Source organism: Falco rusticolus, chromosome 4 (genome assembly GCF_015220075.1).
Source record: "Falco rusticolus isolate bFalRus1 chromosome 4, bFalRus1.pri, whole genome shotgun sequence".
Taxonomy (NCBI): Eukaryota; Metazoa; Chordata; class Aves; order Falconiformes; family Falconidae; genus Falco; species Falco rusticolus.
In genome coordinates this window covers 25,478,301-25,497,577 of record NC_051190.1, presented here as the reverse complement: position 1 = coordinate 25,497,577, position 19,277 = coordinate 25,478,301, and the positions used below count along the sequence as shown (strand labels likewise).

The 19,277-nt window shown below is 38.3% G+C and overlaps 1 protein-coding gene across 7 annotated transcripts in view; it reads left to right on the top strand.

The window, feature by feature from the left end:
• Positions 1-18,990, top strand: part of RBBP6 (RB binding protein 6, ubiquitin ligase) — a 31,977-nt gene extending 12,987 nt beyond the window's left edge. For 3 of the 7 annotated variants that reach the window (XM_037382843.1, XM_037382842.1, XM_037382848.1), the window contains 14 exons: positions 2,750-2,794; positions 5,184-5,272; positions 5,449-5,545; positions 6,396-6,535; positions 7,435-7,607; positions 8,365-8,468; positions 8,913-9,262; positions 10,341-10,437; positions 10,517-10,595; positions 10,688-10,745; positions 11,874-12,239; positions 12,597-12,698; positions 14,134-15,882; positions 16,997-18,990. In XM_037382843.1, coding sequence (XP_037238740.1) covers positions 2,750-2,794; positions 5,184-5,272; positions 5,449-5,545; positions 6,396-6,535; positions 7,435-7,607; positions 8,365-8,468; positions 8,913-9,262; positions 10,341-10,437; positions 10,517-10,595; positions 10,688-10,745; positions 11,874-12,239; positions 12,597-12,698; positions 14,134-15,882; positions 16,997-18,566 — 5,019 coding nt within the window. In that variant the 3' untranslated portion in view covers positions 18,567-18,990. The remainder of the gene's footprint in view (positions 1-2,749; positions 2,795-5,183; positions 5,273-5,448; positions 5,546-6,395; positions 6,536-7,434; positions 7,608-8,364; positions 8,469-8,912; positions 9,263-10,340; positions 10,438-10,516; positions 10,596-10,687; positions 10,746-11,873; positions 12,240-12,596; positions 12,699-14,133; positions 15,883-16,996) is intronic. The other 4 variants (XM_037382845.1, XM_037382844.1, XM_037382849.1 and 1 more) reach the window with 2 other exon arrangements.
• The last annotated feature ends 287 nt before the right edge of the window (positions 18,991-19,277 follow it).

Sequence of the window (19,277 nt, the reverse complement as noted above, 5' to 3'; positions counted from 1 at the left end):
TTCTTAAAGCTAACTCAGGTCTTGGTCTAAAGTGTGGGGGTTTTGTCTGTTTGGATTTTTTTAAACACTTATTTCCATATGTATTTCAGAGCAGAACCTGGATCTTAGTGTAGCAGGAAAAAAGCACTGGAAAGCTTGCCAATTATTGTTGCACAGTAAAGCAGCAAAATTAAAATTAGTTAGGATATTTTTTTTAAAGGATGCACAAAAGCTTATACTTGGAATATTCTTCATTGTCTTGCTCTTACATTAACTGCCATTCTGTGCTTAGAAATTTCTGCTGCTGTCCTACTGTTGCTACAGCCAAAGCAACAAAGTGGATCCTCTTTGTTTTAGTATTACTATTTCATTAACTGCAAGGAACTCTAGTTGGCATTTGTCCTTTGAGGCTGCAGAAATGCAGGGAGTCATGCCCACTGTTTTAGTGCTGTCAAGCACAACTGTGATCCTTCTGGGCTAAATTTTGACTTCTCCCAGGCTATCAGGCTTCAGGAAATCACTGTAATTTAGATGTAGCACTCTGGTAGTGAAATTAGCCTTTTCCTCTTATTTTCTGTCCCCTTTCCCACTTGCTTTATGTTAGTTTCTCTTTAGTCTTCTGCATTAAATGGGACTTAATACATTGACTGTTGATTTTGGGGTTTTTTTGGGGTGGGGTGGGCTTGTTTTACCTTTTTTTTTTTTTTTTTTTTTCCAATTCTTCTGCAGTATTATCTTAGGGTTGTATACAAGTTTCATGGAGATGTTTCTACATGACTGACTGGAAGGACTGGTAGGAAATATTTCAGTAGAAATTTAAAGAAAAAAAAAAAAAGACACAAGAATGGAGGATCATTGGAAGATGGCCATGTGGCACGCATACTAAATAGTGCGTTAATTATCTATTTGCTGCTTTTGATAACTGCTCAGTAGGAGGGAGTGCTGTCACCTCCTTTAAGAAATCAGACTTGCCTGCAGGCCATATAATAACTGCTTACTAAAAATGTGAGAGCTAATTAAGAGTTTATTACCTGTTATGTTTCAGTTACTGGTCAATACTAGACTGTTTAATGCTAGACTTCAATAGAAAGTTTCCTACTTTTTTGTTTGCTGGTGAAGACCCACAAAATGATGGTGGTTGTGCCTGCCCCAAGAGAACATAGGCCTGTTTTTCCACATGTAAAAAAAGTGGCATATGGTGCATGAAGCTTCAAAATACTTGATCAGACTTCCTTTTTAACAGAACTAGGTACAGAATGTTCTGAAAAAAAGGAAAGTTGAATCTTGGTAAGACTTGCAAAGAAAAGAAGGTATCTTTCCAGGTCTGGGTGTTCCTCTCTAAAGGCAAGTTTTCAAGAGCTTTTTCGTTAGTAATACAGTAATGTTGTATGTGCTTTCCTAGACATACAGAGAAGGTATGGTTAACTGGAGTGAGGAATTATCTTCTGTATGTAGATGGTTGTTTTTTTCTTCCCCCAGAGTCTGCTAAAACTGCTCCATTGAATTCTTACACTCCATTAGCTAATAAAGGGCAAGAGCTTTTTCCAGGAAAGGGTTTTCATCTTTCTTCTGATCAGTTTAGTGACCTCTCGAGGAGAGCTGTTCAGTTTACGTAGTGCAATTTTATTGCATGTTTTTGAGCAACTTGAGACAGTAAATTAGTTATTTGAATTTTTTTGATAGCGTTTTACTAGTGTAAGCTTAACTGCTACTTTTGGCATAATTCAATATACTGGTAAAGGAACAGGGTAAGAGATAGTTGTGGAAAAACTGCACTTCAGTATTATTGTCAATGAACACTGCAGCCCATTACTAACTAGTGGCCTGGGGGCTTCATTCCTGCAAGCTATCCAGTAGGTAGCTGGGAGGGGAGGAGTGTGGTTGCAATGGACGAAAAAAAAATTACAGCATTGTGCTCTCAATCAATGTTGTCATTGTCAAGACTATGCTCTACACTTTCTTGCTCTTGTTACTTGTACTGGCCTGCTACTAAAACCTGGGTTTTGTCTGAGAGCAAGGAAAATATTAAATTCTCACACTGACCAAACTAATTTGGATAGTATGGCTTGTGGCCTAATAAAGTACAGGAAATAGTTTTCTCCTTTTTTATAGGCTACTCTGTCATGATAAGCACTTTTTTTAAGTAGTCTAAGCAGTGGGTTTTTTTGAGTGGGGGGTTACTTTTATGGCTGATGTTTTGGATTAATGTTTTTATTAGGGTTTTGTGGGGTATGATGAGTTTGACATTTTAAAACTTATTAATAGGAGGGGCAGAGGTCATGTTTCAGGGCTGATACGCCTGTGCTTTATTTTGACATACGTAAAAGCATATGCATTTAGAAATGATGAGACAATAACTAATTACTTTACAAACTACACTGAAAATAAATTTCTTGTGATGCTTCCTTCTCAAATAAACTTAAATTTTTTTTTAAAGTCCCTTTTAGCTGAAAATCTACAGCTTCCTTACCCCTTCAACTTTTAAGCAGTTGTGAACAGTTGACAAGAGTCCCTCTCTCAGATATTCTGAAACAATAAGTTGATCTCAAGTGGGTTTGGTTGTTTTAGTTTCTTCTCATAACCACATAGGCACTCTTAAGCTGTCGTAGGTTTGGACTTTGTTTTGAACAAATACAAATAGCACTGGGTTGGAAATGCCTCTTTCAGTGACACTCAGAATATAGCATAGGCTTTCAGACTACAGTAGAGGTTAACTATTGCTATGTTTTGACTGTAGAACTTGAATATGTGTTTAATTTTTTGTGAACAGATTGATGACTCTTCTGCATCTATTTCTCTGGCCCAGCTTACTAAGGTATATATATATTCTTGTCAAATACTTTAAAAAAACCAAGTGTTTGCTTCATATTTTTAAATTTATACTGTGATCTATAGCTGAATAACTGTTGTAATTTGAACAAAACTTTAATTTTTAATGATTTTAAGTATTTATTTTAACTTTAAAATGTGTGTATATTTTGATACTATCCTGTAAAGAGTAGTTCCCAGTTTGGGAAGATAGAAGGGGAGTACCTTATCAGCCTCAACATAATGTTGCAGTATTACTCATCTTCAAGACACAAAGAAGAAGCACTTCAGAAGCTGTTTACCGTTTTTCATACGTTTCATTAATTTTGCGTTGGAAACTAACACAATTTTTGCAGAAGAATTTAATTGGCTGTAAGTTATGGACATTCCAGGGGGGTTTGCAACAGCCAAAATAGAAGCATTTCTGTAACATGGACAATTGCATGGCTATTTTTGAATTTCTAGTCATTATAGTTACAGATCCGTTCTTTGAATGCTGCACAATTTCATAAATTGTAGTCTATATACAGTGGACAACACAATCTAATTTGTTTGAACGCAGACTGTGTAAATTGTGTAAATGTACCTAATTGTTTATAGGAATATACCAATGTGTATGTGTGGCATATTAGCAGATGTGACCTTCTGAAACTGTTGTAATGCCATGTTTTGCTATGGAACTGCTTGCATTTTTTGCTCAACAATGTGTAACTTTGTCTGGGAAAGCACTAGTGATTGCACTTGGTGAAAAGGCATAGTGCTAGCCAGTTAAATTACTAGTTAAAATGACTAAGATTAGAGAAGGTAGGGCCTAATGCAGAGTAGTTAGTTCTTTTGAAAACAAAGGCTGGAGCTCACTTCTGAGAAAGAAGTCTCTTCCCACTGGTAACTTCTTCCCTCTCTCACTGCAGAATTTAAATTGTGTACATTTGGCAGAAAAAAAAAAAAAAGGCTTGGAAGGTAGCCACCAAAAGAAATTGGTCTCCATTAGTGCTGTCCCTAAACATGTCCTTGGTTTTGTAAACTTCATGAAGTTTTACTCTAAAATGTGGAAAACTGTCCAAGTGGTGTACACATTTAAGGTTTTGAGAAAATTTTAAGTATTTCAGAAAAATACAGGAACATAACATAAAGCAGCTCAAAACTGTTACTTACTCTAACCTCTTTAGTGCAGACTGACTTAGCATGGAGGCAATGTATTAACAGTTTTCTGTTTATTATTACTATGTATAAAATGCCATATTTGAATTTTGGTCTATTCCTACTAATGTTTTGTGGTTTTTGGATGTGTTTTGTAAACCGTTTGGGTTCAAACAAATTAGTCAAGTATTTGTAAAGTTTTCTGTAAATGTTAATTGAAATGATTTCATAGATGTCAATCTGGTTTATGTTACTGTTGAGAAAAAAAACTGTGTATATGAAACAACCATTTAATAAAAAGTTGAAACTAGTTGGTTGCTTTTGTGAATGAATGCATTATAAGATATAAAACATGAGTGGTTGATCTGAATGATAGGTGCTTGAAGGTCCAAATACTTTACAGTCACTCCCTTAGACCCTGCTTGTATCTGGACTAGTGTGTAATACAAATATTTTAACAAATACTACTTTTAAAAAAATCAGCTGGCTTCAATAATTCGAAGATCTAGATCTGCATAAGGTTTATATTACAATTTGTAGGTTAAAAGGACACAGCCAACTGGAAAAAAAACTGCAGGTTGTGCTTACTGTAGCTAAATCACTTAACATGAAGAAGTTAATGAGGAGGGAACATGCAGTTTGGACTGCCTACAGCACATGACGGTCAGATGTCTGCTGAAAAGAATCTTTTGTCCTGCTGAGGGATTATAAAAAGCTTGATTCCTTTTAATGCTTCTGTGTCTGAAGCTGAATTTCACCAAGCAAAACCAACTGCCCCAACTCTGAAGTTGTGTGTCCTTTTAATGCTGCAAAATGTAAACAAAATGGTACTTGCATACATCTTTCTCAATTAAATGTACAGTGGATATCTTCTCCTTCAAATAGTCTGGAGCTTAAAAATCAGTTTAAAAGTACTGGATAGAATATTTTTTTTCTACACATAGCTTCAGTCCGCTTTGAAGAAAATTGGATTGGTTACACAAGTCTTTATGTAAGGTACAAACAGAGCCTAAGGTTTTGAGTGCCCAAGAATGCTCTTTTCAAGTAGGTTAACAGGCACATAAACATCATGTAATGGCGTAAGGACTCCCCAGAACATCTTCAGGACAAATGTATTTTATATAAGCAGCTGTTCTCATGCAAGCTCAGCTAGCGTTGTGCTGCTCTTTACAGGATTGGATGAGTGGTGTTGTCTTTGGCTGTGTGGGGTTAAATGTGTTTCTAATGTGTGTGTCAAATAATTACCTGTTAAACAGACTGCCAATCTGGCTGAAGCCAATGCTTCCGAGGAAGATAAAATAAAAGCTATGATGACACAGTCTGGCCATGAATATGATCCAATCAAGTAAGTGTTGATAATGTCAAATCTGTTCTTTGAAGATTATGATAAAATTGTAAAGATACTTGTTTTAAGAAGAGAGACACATGCATACCTTTCTTTTTTGTTTTCTTTTTCTCCCCCCGCCCCCCCCCCCCCCCCCCAAAAAAAAAAAAAAAACAAACCAAACCCAACCCTTTTAGTTACATGAAGAAACCCTTGGGTCCACCTCCACCATCATCCAGTTGCTTTTGCTGTGGAAAACCTGGCCACTACATAAAGAACTGTCCAACAAATGGGGTAAGATTGTGGGGGACTTGTAGTGTTGCTTAGTTTTTAATTATTTTTACCTTGGCAGTTACTTAACAAATGCATGAATGTTCATATTAAGAATTGTTTTTCTTGGGGTGAAATACAGAGGTGTTATGGCAGTGTTGCAAAGCCCTTCAGATTCAAGGGAAACTTTGAATTCTAATTGTAAGATTTTCTTTTTTCTAAGTCTTAGGCATTAAATATATCTATGGATTTTTCTGTGAACTTTCATATCTATTTTGATATTTTTCATTATTACTACTTCCCTGTTTTTAACTTCTGGTTTTTAATGATAGTTCACAGCTTTTAGTATTTTGTGAAAAATAAGATGTTTCTGCTGACCTCATGTGTTGAATATTTGCATGTTTTAATTACACAAGCCTCTGGTTGAGTATTAATGCTATTGAACATTAGTCATTGAATGTATACGTATGAGGTATGAATTCAACCTTCATATATGGATGGTGAATAGGAGTTTTCTGCAGTGACTGATTCAGAGTCCTGAATTAAGCTGTCACTCTGAACTGTGCTTTCAAGTGGGTTTGTGTCTCTTCTCTGAGTGGAAGGTGAGCAAAGGGATGTTTCACCCTTAAGGATCCTGAAGTTAAGCCAAAGAATGTTGATTGGGTTCAAAACACTCAATCTTTGTGTGTTTTGTGCTCAAATCTTTGGAATTCTCTGACTACATTAATAGAGAAAAATAAGTATTTTAGTTAAGCAACCCTTACACTAGGTAAAAGGAGAGGATTAAAGGCTTTTTCTGCTTAAAATAATCATTCAAATGTTGTTTAAGTGTGGGTCTTAAGATGAGAGAGGTCTGCATTTCTTTTCATAACAGGACAAAAATTTTGAGTCTGTTCCCAGAATTAAAAAGAGCACAGGAATCCCAAGGAGTTTCATGATGGAAGTGAAAGATCCAAATACAAAGGGTGCTATGTTGACAAACACTGGGAAATACGCAATACCAACTATTGATGCGTAAGTATGGAATTAATCAGGCTGACCAAAAAGTGAACAAGAGAAACCAGGCATAAATGCCTGAGTGGCCAACCAAGTTGGCCAGTGTCTGTACAGGAGAGGACTCACTGTCATTGTATCCTGACCTTGAAAATCTGTGGTGCTTTCTAATATTTGAAACAGAGTGATCTTACTGTTCATGCCCCTGGAAGTTGGTTAAACTTGCGGAATGCTAAGAATCTGTATTTCTGCAAAACATTTCAGTAGTGTTTATAGTTGGAATCGTTCTCTTTGAAAGCTTGTTTTGCATCTGGTTTGTCTTTCAAAGGCTTTCTGCAAACTTTAACAAATAATGTTGGACTGAGATTTCCTCCCCTCTGACTTATGTCAGATCTCCTGTGTGAAACAGACTGAAGTTTTCCTGTTGCTATAAACTAAGAAAATACTACTGTGTGCTGAGAACAGTGGCTGTTCTAAAATGTGCTTGGTAGCTGTTTTTCTGTCATGGATCCTCCTTTTGTCGAAGCTGTAACATAAGACTACTTTCATTTATAAAATGTAATTATTTGGGGACTAGCTTTATCTTGAGCCTGCAATTTACATTTGCCCTCTGGCAAAGGAGAGATGGGTTTTATTTCATCTGATTTCTAACTGTTGAAAAAATTATTTTTCTAGTCTGAGCTAATTTTGTAGTGGATCTGGCGAATGGGAGAGTTCTGCAGGAGCAAAATTGTTACCCCCCTCCCTATTCTAGTGTTGTGGCTCTAGGAAAAAAAAAAACCCTAACTTAAATGCTTACATTGTGGAAGGCTAACGGGGAGTGAGAAGAATTGCGTCTGTTAACTTCCTTTGGTAAAATCCAAACCTTGGACAAGTTTCCTTTTAACTTTTTTCTTTCTCTTTCCCCACCCTCTCTCCAGGGAAGCTTATGCTATAGGAAAGAAGGAGAAGCCTCCCTTTTTACCGGAGGAGCCATCCTCCTCCTCAGAAGAAGATGATCCTATTCCAGATGAGTTGCTATGTCTCATTTGTAAAGATATAATGACTGATGCAGTTGTTATTCCCTGCTGTGGAAACAGTTACTGTGACGAATGTAAGTGTTATTCCTATGTTTGTTAATTCAGATCATCAAATCTGATCATCTGAGAGCAGAAATAGGAGATGATAAGAATTATTTTGTTACCAGTTCTATTTAATACTTAAGTATAACCTGAATAGGAGAGGACTTTTCTCATATAGAGTGAAAAAAAAAAAAGGCTGAAAGCTTTTTTCCCTTTTTACCTATCTAGTTAAATCCTCTTTACATGTGGAAGGACGAGTATGAGAATAGTGCCTGATTGTGCACGTGATTACAGTATCAGATATCAAATGCATTTAGTTTGTCCACAGCCCTTTCTCTCATACAAAATTACATATCCAACTCTGGTGACTCGCTGTGATCTGCACCAAATGGACAGTTAAGCATTTAGTCCACATTCTCCATGGGAGAGTTGGTTAAAACCTTCAGAACTCAAACCTGCTAATGTTTTTTTGAAAAGTGTTTTATTTGTGACCTTGAGGCTGGTGACTTCTCACTGTATTAGGTGGTGGGGAAAAAAAAAGACCAGTTCAAATGCCAAGGCAGAGCCTACTCTACATCTTCAAATGTTAGAATAGTGAAATATCAAAACTGTGTTATTTGCTGCGTACTAGAAATTTTTTACACTATTAGATGTTTGTAGCTTCATGCTCTCAATTCAAGACTATATTCACCCATTAATCTCATACACATGTTTTTATAGTAGATTGGAACCCCAAAAATTCCCTTAGATTTCGCTAAAGACTATTTCAATGGTTCTAATTTTTTGCAGGTATTAGAACAGCATTACTGGAATCTGAGGAACATACATGCCCAACGTGTCATCAAACTGATGTTTCTCCTGATGCTTTAATTGCCAACAAGTTCCTACGCCAGGTAACATTTATAATTACTTTTACATAAACTGTAAGAAAAGTCTATTTGTAAAAAGCTGAAAGGGAAGAAAATACTAATTTACATCTCCTTAAGCAAGGCTAAGTTGAATAAGGCTAAATTTACTTTTCAAATGCATTATCTGTTGTTATAGAAGCTTACAAATCTTTGCAGACAATCTGGCAAAATCAGGTCACACTTCGGTTTAACAAGGTGGCCTCCCTTTCAAATGCGGTGTTAACACTGAAGTACTTTACTGATACTCTGAGTTACCAGTTGTTAATATCAGTGTTTAATGTCATATGTTCCTATATCTGTATGTTGATTTATTTTTAGGCTTAATAGCATTTATGGAGATAAACAAGTAATTTTACTCTGTGGAGGCTTTTGTTCATATATCTAGTGAAGTTTCATGTTACCTTTTTGTAAATATTTTTCTGCCTCTAGGCTGTGAACAACTTCAAAAATGAAACTGGCTACACAAAAAGGCTGCGTAAGCAGATCCAGCAGCAACAGCAGCAGCAGCTGCCACCGCCACCACCTCCACCACCACTAATGAGACAAACAATAACACGCAACCTGCAGCCTCTACTCCGGCCAGCAATTTCCAGACAGCAGGATCCACTAATGATTCCATTAGCTTCTCTGGCTTCTCGTTCTGCTTTGTCATCCTTGGGCCCTGGTCAGTCATCTGTGGCAGCTGGGCTGCCAGTAAATCCGTCTTCTGTCGTCGTCTCTGATCTCCCTCCAGCAGTGTCCCTATCTCTGCGTGGTGAAAAGCCAGATGGACCTTTTCGGTAAGTAAATCTGTAGATCGACATGGATATAAAAGATACCAAAATGCTTAAGTTAGATTCTTCTTCTTAAGCTTCTCTGCCAGTGATTTATATGGCATTGGTGACAGTTCCAGTTGTGGAAGTTCTGGTTTTTGTTTTTACTTTGAATGGGGACACTTTGCTAAGTTGGAAGTGTGCCTCATGCAAGAATTTTCTCAGAAGTGTTTCTTGCTTGGTTCCCTTATCAGTCATTCAGTACAAGTTTACCCTGAAAGAGGACCCTTTTTTTTCCTGGGAGCCCTTTGATTTTGAGTGGCTAGCAATTCCTAAAGTAACCCTTTAGTTCTGTCAAACCTTCTTGAGTGCATTAGTTTCTCTTTAGTACTGAGACAATAACATTTTAATGAGAAGTGTAAAAGCACAGTTATAGGTGAAATGGACCAGGTGTTCTCACATTCCTTTTTGCTGCAGTATTTCCGTCATCGATACTACAATGTCAGTGTCATCTTCAGTAATATACGGTATAGTCAGTAAGGCATAACAAACATTGAAACACTGTAAATTTGAAGTATTTACAAAGATGAAAGTCAAGTTTGCAACCCAGCGAAGTCATATGAAAGTACATTAAACACCTGTACTGTTGTTTAGGGCTTATCCTTTCAACTTTATGCCTTGAATGCAAATAGCCAGAAGTCTGTCAGGCTCAGCTGTACTGTTGAATGCAAAGGATCACAATTCAAAAGAACCTCTTAAGGCAGCTTCTGAACTAGCACATAAACATTTCCTAATAGAATTTAAGTTCTTGCATCTTCCAAAACTGAGATTCAGCGTGTGGGTTATACATACTCTAATCCTTTCATGTGCAGCTGGCTTAATAAAATTTTTTTCTATTGAGCTTCCTCTTTAAATGCCAGTAGTCTGGATTGACTTCTCTTCAGTGCTTCCTTTGGAATTGGCCAACTTCACATTTGTAAATCTGATGATTATTTTTTATTTTTTTTCCCCATTTACAGTAGTCAGCCATTTCTCACCTTGGACTTTGTTTCAAACAGCACTTCAGAACAATGCTTGAATAATAAAAATTTGGGGTTTTTTGTAGTGATGCTGATGCTGTTATACCTCCTGCTGCTCTGGTGACTGCTGCTGAACTCTCTAAATCTTCATCCCTGTCAATCAGCAGTTTGTTGGAAGAGAAGGTAAATTTTATTTCAACATTTGCAATGATTCCTGTATTTTAGTAGAGTATATTTTCTAACTGTTGCGTTTATTCACAAGGGCTATCAGGTTCCTGTACTAAGACAGCCAGCGTTACCAAGTCTTTTGGGCCCTCAAGGACAATCAATACCCACAACTGGTAAGTAGCTATAACTCTTTAGAATTTCTTCTGAAAAAAATACCTTCAGATAAACTGAATGGTTTTCTTTTTTCCTCTCCCCCCTCCAAAAGGTCATCCGATGAGAGCTGGTACCATTCGCTCAGCAGGTGGCAGACCAGGCTGGGAACTGTAAGCATTCCACAGAAACGCACTGTATCATTTCTAACCTGTTAAATTAGGCTGTAGCACATAACTTACACAACAGCTGATTTATAATGAAATAAGTATGCACAGGTAGTTGTGGAGAATACAAGTGGTAATTAATTTTTAAATGGCTTAATTTGAATTAGCTTTAACAAAGGGGATCTGTGCTTGCGGTAAGATTATTTAAAATAAAACTCCAGTACATAATTGAAAAGAGGGCTCTGAAAGATGAACACTTTTTGAGGAAACCATCAATTTCATATAAAAATTAAATATAATTAAAAGATCAGATGGAAAGCCATCCTTTTGATTAGTGGCTGAATAGGGCTGAAGAAATGGATTTCCCAGTAGAAGTCAGCCTCCAGCATTCATTCTTTGACAACTTGGTTGATACTGTTTGTGCAAATTATTGGAAAAGAGTCAACGCTGATATTTTATGACAATTCTAAATTTCTTCGGTTTAATAATCTCAAACAGCCAAACTGCTTTCAGCTGGCGAGAGAGGGGTCTGTTTTATCTGTTACTGCAGTATCAAGTTAGTCCTTGCTTTTGCTATATATTTGTTACAGACAGATTGTAAGGATGCATTGTGTTTATAAAATTTTAAAACAAAACCCAGGATCTATCCCATAGATCATCTAAAGTCTCAAATTTGATAAGCAAGAAAATAATTCAGGGACAAGAACAGGCCAAATATATCACCATGAAGCAACAACATAGGAAGCATATGTGAGAGAAGTTAAAAAATGTTTGAGAGAGGGATTAGTTGATACTGTGCAGTATTCTGAAGCTCAGAAGTGTGGAGTACTGAGTATATCAAGGAGTGGTGGGCACTTGGCACCTGGGAGGTGGGAGTCTCTCGTAAGCAGACTCCCACACACAGTCGCAAAACTGGGTATAAGGAATGAAGACTGAGGGAACTGTTGGGGGTGAGGATGTTGCAGGGAAGTACGGGGACCAAGAAATGAGTATAGTCTCAAATGAACAGAAAGCGGGGAGAAAAGTGCTTGGGTTGAGAACTAGAAGTGCTTGCTACCATGTTCCATTCACTGTCCTCTTAAGATCAGTGCAGAGTGTGACAAAACAGTGACACATGTTTTTGGGTTTCTTTAGAAGTTCAAATCGAGGACGCCCACACGGTGACCGTACCCAAAGGACTCAGGCCCCAACACTACCAGCATCAACACCAGTCTTTGTGCCTGTGCCTCCACCTCCCTTGTATCCTCCGCCACCCCATGCTCTTCCGCTTCCTCCGGGGGTGCCACCACCACAGTTTCCTCCTCAGTTTCCACCTGGTCAGCCTCCATCTGCTGGGTACAGTGTCCCCCCTCCAGGATACCCCCCAGCTCCTGCAAATATGTCGTCAGCCTGGGTACCAACAGCAGTACCGACGGCTCATTCAAATACCATCCCAACGACGCAGGCACCTCCTTTATCTAGGGAGGAGTTTTACAGAGAACAGCGGAGACTTAAAGAGGAGTAAGTATTTGGCTCAGCAAAGTTGCATTGTTTTTCATTTTTGTATTTCGATAGCGTATCGGACTGCAGTTACACTAAAGTGCATCTGACATAAGCAAAAATGACATAGTATTTCTTCCAATATACTTTTTCGTTGCAGATTGTAAACATGCAAAACTAAAACAAGACATACGTAATTCTAAAACTTTCCCTAAAACTTGTAGGAATTCAAAACTGTTTTTGCTTAAATAGGATGTTCACCTTTTGCATTTGCATGCAGTATACATTTTCTCATATTGGCCATGTTTTGTTTCTTGATGTCTTTTTGTAATAAAGGTCAAACTATAATTGTAATAAAGGTCAAACTTATTTTAACAGGGAAAAGAAAAAGTCCAAACTTGATGAGTTTACAAATGATTTTGCTAAGGAATTGATGGAATATAAAAAGATTCAAAAGGAGCGTAGGCGTTCGTTTTCCAGGTAACTGCTTTACATGTCCGTAATGGAGAAGCAGATTGTCTAGAAGAATCGGGAGAGGAGTTCCACTCCACCTCTCTATAGTTAGATGGATTGGATGATGCAAAGGATTAGCAGTGACAGGAGTTTCATGTGTAGGTTACTGGCTCAAATATGGCAGATTGCAGTTGACTGTTAGTTATGATCGGGCAGCAGTTGTTAAGGAACAGGTGTCTAAAGCTTCTCTGTAATGACATCCTTCACCTCCTGACCACCCTGAGGAGGCTAGAAACTGAATAGGTGTAGCTGCTGGATTTTCTGCGTCTCCCTATTCTGATTGTAACCGTTAACCTCAAAGCACTTCGGAGAAGATAATGTGAGAGAAATTGTCTTCATTGCCTCTTTTGTTTATCTCATGTGGATACATGAAGAGATTTTAACGTGGACTGCAAACTGGTGGCTTTCGCTAATGTTTTCTTGACATTGTTTAATTTTTCTTAGGAATTAAGAGATCAGACTTGTTTTTAAGGAAAACTTAAATTGGTGAAGGACTTTGAGAGGAAAAATTATGCTAATGAACAGATGCAGAATAATGCGAAATGGTTCTCTAAAAAAACAATATAAACTTGTGAAGAAAAAACTTGGGCTAGCTGACATTTTCTATTCCAAAAAATCACTTGGACAGGAGTCTGAAGAGCTCTCTGATAGCAATGCTGTCAGTATCTTCCCTAGAGTAATGACGTTGAGTTGTATTACAAGACGCTGAGTTTAGAAACTTGTAGATATGATTTTTCTTGAAATGTGGTCACTAGCCTTGGTTAGAACTAGAGGTACATGCAAAATCTTTCTGGGACATCTGTATAGATGCGTTAATTAAGTAGTGCTGTATGTAAGTTTGCAGTACAAGTACTTTGCATCCTGCACAAATTGCCAAATAAATAACGAAGTTAAATAGGCTCAAGTTGATACTTTAACATTGAGTTTTACTGTCTTCAGGCTAAACCCTGTTTTCTTGATATTTGATACTGCACTGTAGCTATTAAGTCTTGCTCTTTTTGCATCTTACTGCAACAAAAATTATCTGCACTGTATGTAGTTGCTGAGTAGTGAAAAAAGTGTGAGCTCACATACCAGTAGAGGCCAGTATACACTACCTTAAATCAATCCGTAGCTGTGTTAGTTCATCCAATAGAAGTGAGTGGAAACAGACTTACCCTTCGTGTATGTTTTTACACTAACAAAGCAGCAGCTGTTCTGTGTTGTAAGCAGAAACTTTTACATGTTATCGAGTTCTTCAATTTGCAGTAGCATTATGTCAGCAGCTGAAAGAAGCTTTGACATAAGCATATGGAGAGGAGAAAAAAAAAATCAAACAGATTTGGGAGGAAAAAATTGGGGAGAGTGACAGTTTTGAATTAACTTCATTTATTTCTTTTGTGTTGTTGTTTTTTTTTTTAAGGTCCAAGTCTCCTTATAGTGCTTCATCTTACTCTAGAAGTTCATATACCTACTCCAAATCAAGATCAGGTTCTTCCCGCTCTCGCTCCTACTCTCGGTCATTTAGTCGTTCCCATTCTCGTTCCTACTCACGATCACCGCCGTATCAAAGAAGAGGCAAAGGGAAGAGCCGTAATTATCGTTCTAGGTCGAGGTCACATGGTTATCACCGTTCAAGGTCACGGTCACCCCCATATAGACGATACCATTCACGGTCAAGGTCTCCTGTATTTAGAAGCCAGTCTCCCACTAAACGGACTATACCTCAAGGGGAAGGAGAAAGGGAGTATTTTAACAGATACAGAGAAGTTCCACCATATGATATGAAAGCTTACTATGGCAGATCTGTTGACTTTAGAGATCCATTTGAAAAGGAAAGATACAGAGAATGGGAAAGGAACTATAGAGAATGGTATGAGAAGTTTTACAAGGGCTATGCTGTTGGCGCTCAACCTCGACCTCCAGTAAACAGAGAGAACTTTTCTCCAGATAGGTTTGGTCCACCTGGAACCAGACGAGAGAATTCACCATATGCTCGGGGACGTAGGGAGGATTATCCTGGTGGGCAGAGCCACAGAAATCGTAGTATAGCTGGAAATTACCCTGAAAAACCTTCTGGAAGAGAGAGCCATGGCATCAAGGATCCTACGAAATCAAAAGAGAAGGAGGTGGAAAATCCACTGGGAGATGGCAAAGGAAATAAACATAAAAAACACCGGAAGAGACGAAAAGGGGATGAGAATGAAGGATTTCCCAATACTGAGCTGTTAGAAAGTGCGAGAAAATCAAGAGAGCCAGTTACAACAGAGGACGTTAAAACGGACTCTCTGTTCATGCTCCCAAGCAGAGATGATGCTACCCCTGTGAGAGATGAGCCCATGGAAGCAGACTCTATTGCTTTCAAACCGGTGTCTGAGAAGGAGAAAAAAGAGAAGGATAAGCCAAAAGCCAAAATTGACAAGACAAAGCGGAAAGTTGAAGTGGCTGTTCCTGCTAAGAAAGACAATATAGCAAAACCAGCTAAAGCTTCCCAAGAGAAGGTGGACACCGATCGTGAAAAATCTCCTCGAACAGAAGTTCCTGTGAAAAAAGTGAAGGAGGAGTTGCCAAAGACAGACAGTGTTAAAACATCTTCCTCTCAAAAGGATGAGAAGGCTCTTGGTACCCCACGGAAAGTTCACCCAAAAGTGATGAAAGATCACCCAGAAACCAGACCAGCCAAGGAGGAAAAGGCAAAGAAAGACCATCCAAAAGAAACCAAGTCAGAGAAGCCCTCCAACAAAGAGGACAAGTCAAAAAAACCTGCTGAAAAAAGCAAACAGTCTGATGCAAAACCTGAAAAAAGAAAAAGAAAAGCAGATGAAAAGGTTGATAAGGAACACGAAGCCTCTTCCATAAAGGCTTCTAAACCAGAAACTGCTGAATCGAAAACATCACCGAAGGGAAAGACTGAGGCTGATGGTGAAAAAGGAGAGCGAACTCCAGAAAAGGATAAATCTGCTTTTCTTAACAACCCGGCAAAAAAGATTAAACTTAACAGAGAAACTGGCAAAAAGATTGTAAGTGGAGAAAATGTACCACCTGCAAAAGAACCTGTTGAGAAACCTGAGCCAAGCAGCAGCAAAGTTAAACAGGAAAAATCAAAGGGAAAAGTGAGAAGAAAAGTAACAGCAGCTGATGGATCTAGTTCAACTCTTGTAGATTACACCAGGTACCTCATAATTTCTCGTACTATTCTTTCTTTCCTCCTTCTCCTGACAAAAAAATGTAAAAGTCTTTATGGTGACTGATGAAAGGAACAGCTAAATCTGTGCTAAATGTTTGAATAATATGTGATCTTTCCTGTTAAACTGTACTTGGGTCAAACCCAGATTTTGTTAAAGCAGCAGTCTGTCCTGCACAGAAGGCTAACAAAGTTAATTCATTGGTGATGTATTTGACCCTTACTTCTGGGACTTACTTTTCCGCTCTTATTCATTGCATGTTGAATCTCTGAGGTGTCCCCTCTATGTCTTCCTTCAAATCCAGCTTATAACAGACATGTCTATACTATGCCATATTTTGTGTTTTAAAAATTGCAAGGTACTGTAATTATGTACTTCTGTCAGTGTGACATGAAAATTATACCTTGCAGAAATAGCTACTTCGTCGCCAATGTATTGTACTGATTTTGGTGTTGAGCGCAGTGCCGTGTTGACACAGCTATGCTGCTTACAGCTCAGTGCCAACTGCTTCTGGTACTTACCTTGGAGATCTCTCTTCTGTATTGCATTGTGTTACGTGGGGGGGGGGTGGGGAAGTGATCTAGTGTGGAGCTGTTCTTACTTAATTTCAGTGTCTAAAGGAGCAGGACTAAGCAGACTCAAAACCAAATACTGGAGACCTGAGATAGTGTCTTGATATTCTAAAGAGTTTAAAACATACATTTTTCTGAAGAACAACAGTGGGACATGAGAATAGAACTTTGGTGGTATATACCTCTCCATAATGGCTTGCTTACATGTTTGAAACAAGAATGTATATCTAGTTTATCTGCCATTGGTAGAAATAGGACATGAAGGAATTACAAGATCAGCCAGTCCCCAGTCTGATAATCTTGTGTCTTTATTAATTAAATGTGTAGTAGCAAGATACTAAATTAATTGATTGCTCATAATCTTAGCGAGTGGACTCATCCTTTCTCTTTTCTGCTCCCTTAATTGAACATCTTTTGAAAAAATGCTGAGGATTTAGAATTGAAACAAAAGCCATTTTATAAAATGTTACAAAAGACCGTGGTGCATGTATCTCGGTCATTATTAATGGACGCTTTTTTTTCCTCTTAGCACTAGTTCTACTGGAGGAAGCCCTGTTAGAAAGCCTGAAGAAAAGCCAGATACAAAACGAACTGTCATTAAGACCATGGAGGAATATAATAATGATATAACAGCCCCCGCTGAAGATGTCATTATTATGATCCAGGTCCCTCAGTCAAAGTGGGATAAAGATGACTTTGAGTCTGAAGAGGAGGACATTAAATCTACCCAGGTGCCCGCAAACGTAGGAAAACCTGCTAGTGTTATAAAAAATGTGAGTGCTAAGCCAGCAAACCCTATAAAACACAATGAAAAAGAGACAGAGCCTTTGGAGAAAACACAGAAGACTACAAAAGAGGTGAGTTATGAAAGCTCCCAGCATGATGCAAAAAGTTCAAAAAGTTCGCTGTCGAATGAAAAAGGAAAAACCAAAGACAGAGATCATTCTTTGTCGGACAAGGATACTTCTGAGAAGAGAAAGAGCAGTGTTCAGCCAGAAAAAGACCACTCAGAACGTCCAACTGAACAAGGAAATGGAAAAAATGTTTCTCAATCTTCCAAAGACAGCAGGTCTTCAGAGAAACATGATGCTGGCCGTGGATCTGCTGGTAAAGACTTTACTCCTAACAGAGAGAAAAAATCTGACCATGAAGGCAACAGAGATCATTCTAGTTCTAAGCGTAGAGATGAAAAGAGTGAATTAGCAAGGAGAAAAGACTCCCCTTCTCGAAACAGAGAATCAACATCGGTACAGAAAAGCAAGCCAAGAGACGAACGAGCAGAGCCATCCAAAAAGGGTGCTGGAGATGCCAAAAGGAGCAGCTACAGTCCTCCACGTGAGCGGAAGCAGTCTGATCACAAAGCTGCTCACGATTCCAAGCGTACAGTGGAGGAACACAAGCCTCTAGATAAAAATTCAGGAAAAGAGAAGGAGAAACATGTACCAGAAGTAAAGAGCAATAAAGAGAAAGAGCCAGGTGGTAATAAACCACCATTAAAACAAGAATCACCAGATGTAAAAAATGAGAAAGAGAATGTGACTGGACAAACTGATAAAAGCGTTGCCAAGCCGAAGCCTCAGGTAAGCAGCTCCTCACGGCTCTCCTCTGATCTAACTCGAGAGACTGACGAGGCTGCATTTGTACCAGACTACAATGAAAGTGACAGTGAGAGTAATGTATCTGCAAAAGATGAGGAAGCTGCAGGAAAAAATCCCAAGGAAGCAAAAGAAAAGGCTGTTGAGAAGGTGAAAGAGGAAACAGCAGCACCTGCTGCAGTTGACCAGCCTGAGGCAAGCAGAAGTCAAGGTCAGAGCAGTCCCAGCGTTAGCCGCAGCCGTAGTCAAAGCCCTTCCGAGAGTCAGACTCGAAGCCACAGCAGCAGTGCCAGCTCAGGAGAGAGTCAAGACAGCAAGAAAAAGAAAAAGAAAAAAGAGAAGAAGAAGCACAAGAAGCATAAGAAACACAAGAAGCATAAGAAACACATTGGAAATGAAACGGAATTGGAAAAGAGCCAAAAACACAAACACAAGAAGAAAAAATCGAAGAAGAGCAAAGATAAAGAGAAAGATGACCAAAAAGTGAAATCTGTCACTACATAGAATGACAGATAATAAAAAAATGACTTAATTCCTAAGTCATCTGTATTAAATTTTGTTAAAATGTAAACGAATTCAAGCGTTGTAAATAATGACATGAAAGACCCTGTGCTGCACTTAAAATATTGCTGCTTGATTATTTGATTTTTACATCAGAGCTTTATAAAAGTGAACATTTTGTACAGAATTGTGAGTTGTGACCATGTAACATGAAAGGTTTTGCTGGGGCATCTTATTTTTAACCACCGTTAATTAGTTTGGGTGGAGTTTACTGTACTGTGAAAATTTTCACATTTGAATTTTTTTTAATTGCCTGGCAGAAGAAGCTGGTATCAGTTATAAAATATCAGCAGAATGATTTGCAGAATACATTACAGCCCTGTTATGTCACTTTTTGATTACAATAAAAAAGTTTTCAGTAAACTATCCAATGTGATGACACTTCCAGTGATAGTTGAACATTAGCAGGGAAAAGAGCAGTGACAGAAAAAAGCTGTATGTAAAAGCTTGCTGGTAGCTAACATCTATGAAAAATAACATATCAGCGGGTTTAATTTTGAAAAGACTGGTAGGACTTGAAATGTGCTGAACTGATGCTGTGTGGGGAGGTACTGCCCAGAGGTGCGCTTTCATCACGTGCCAAGTGGACTTGTTTTCATAGTCTAGAAGGTAGTAAATGGCCCCAGACATACAGCCACTGTTAACAGCTGGTAC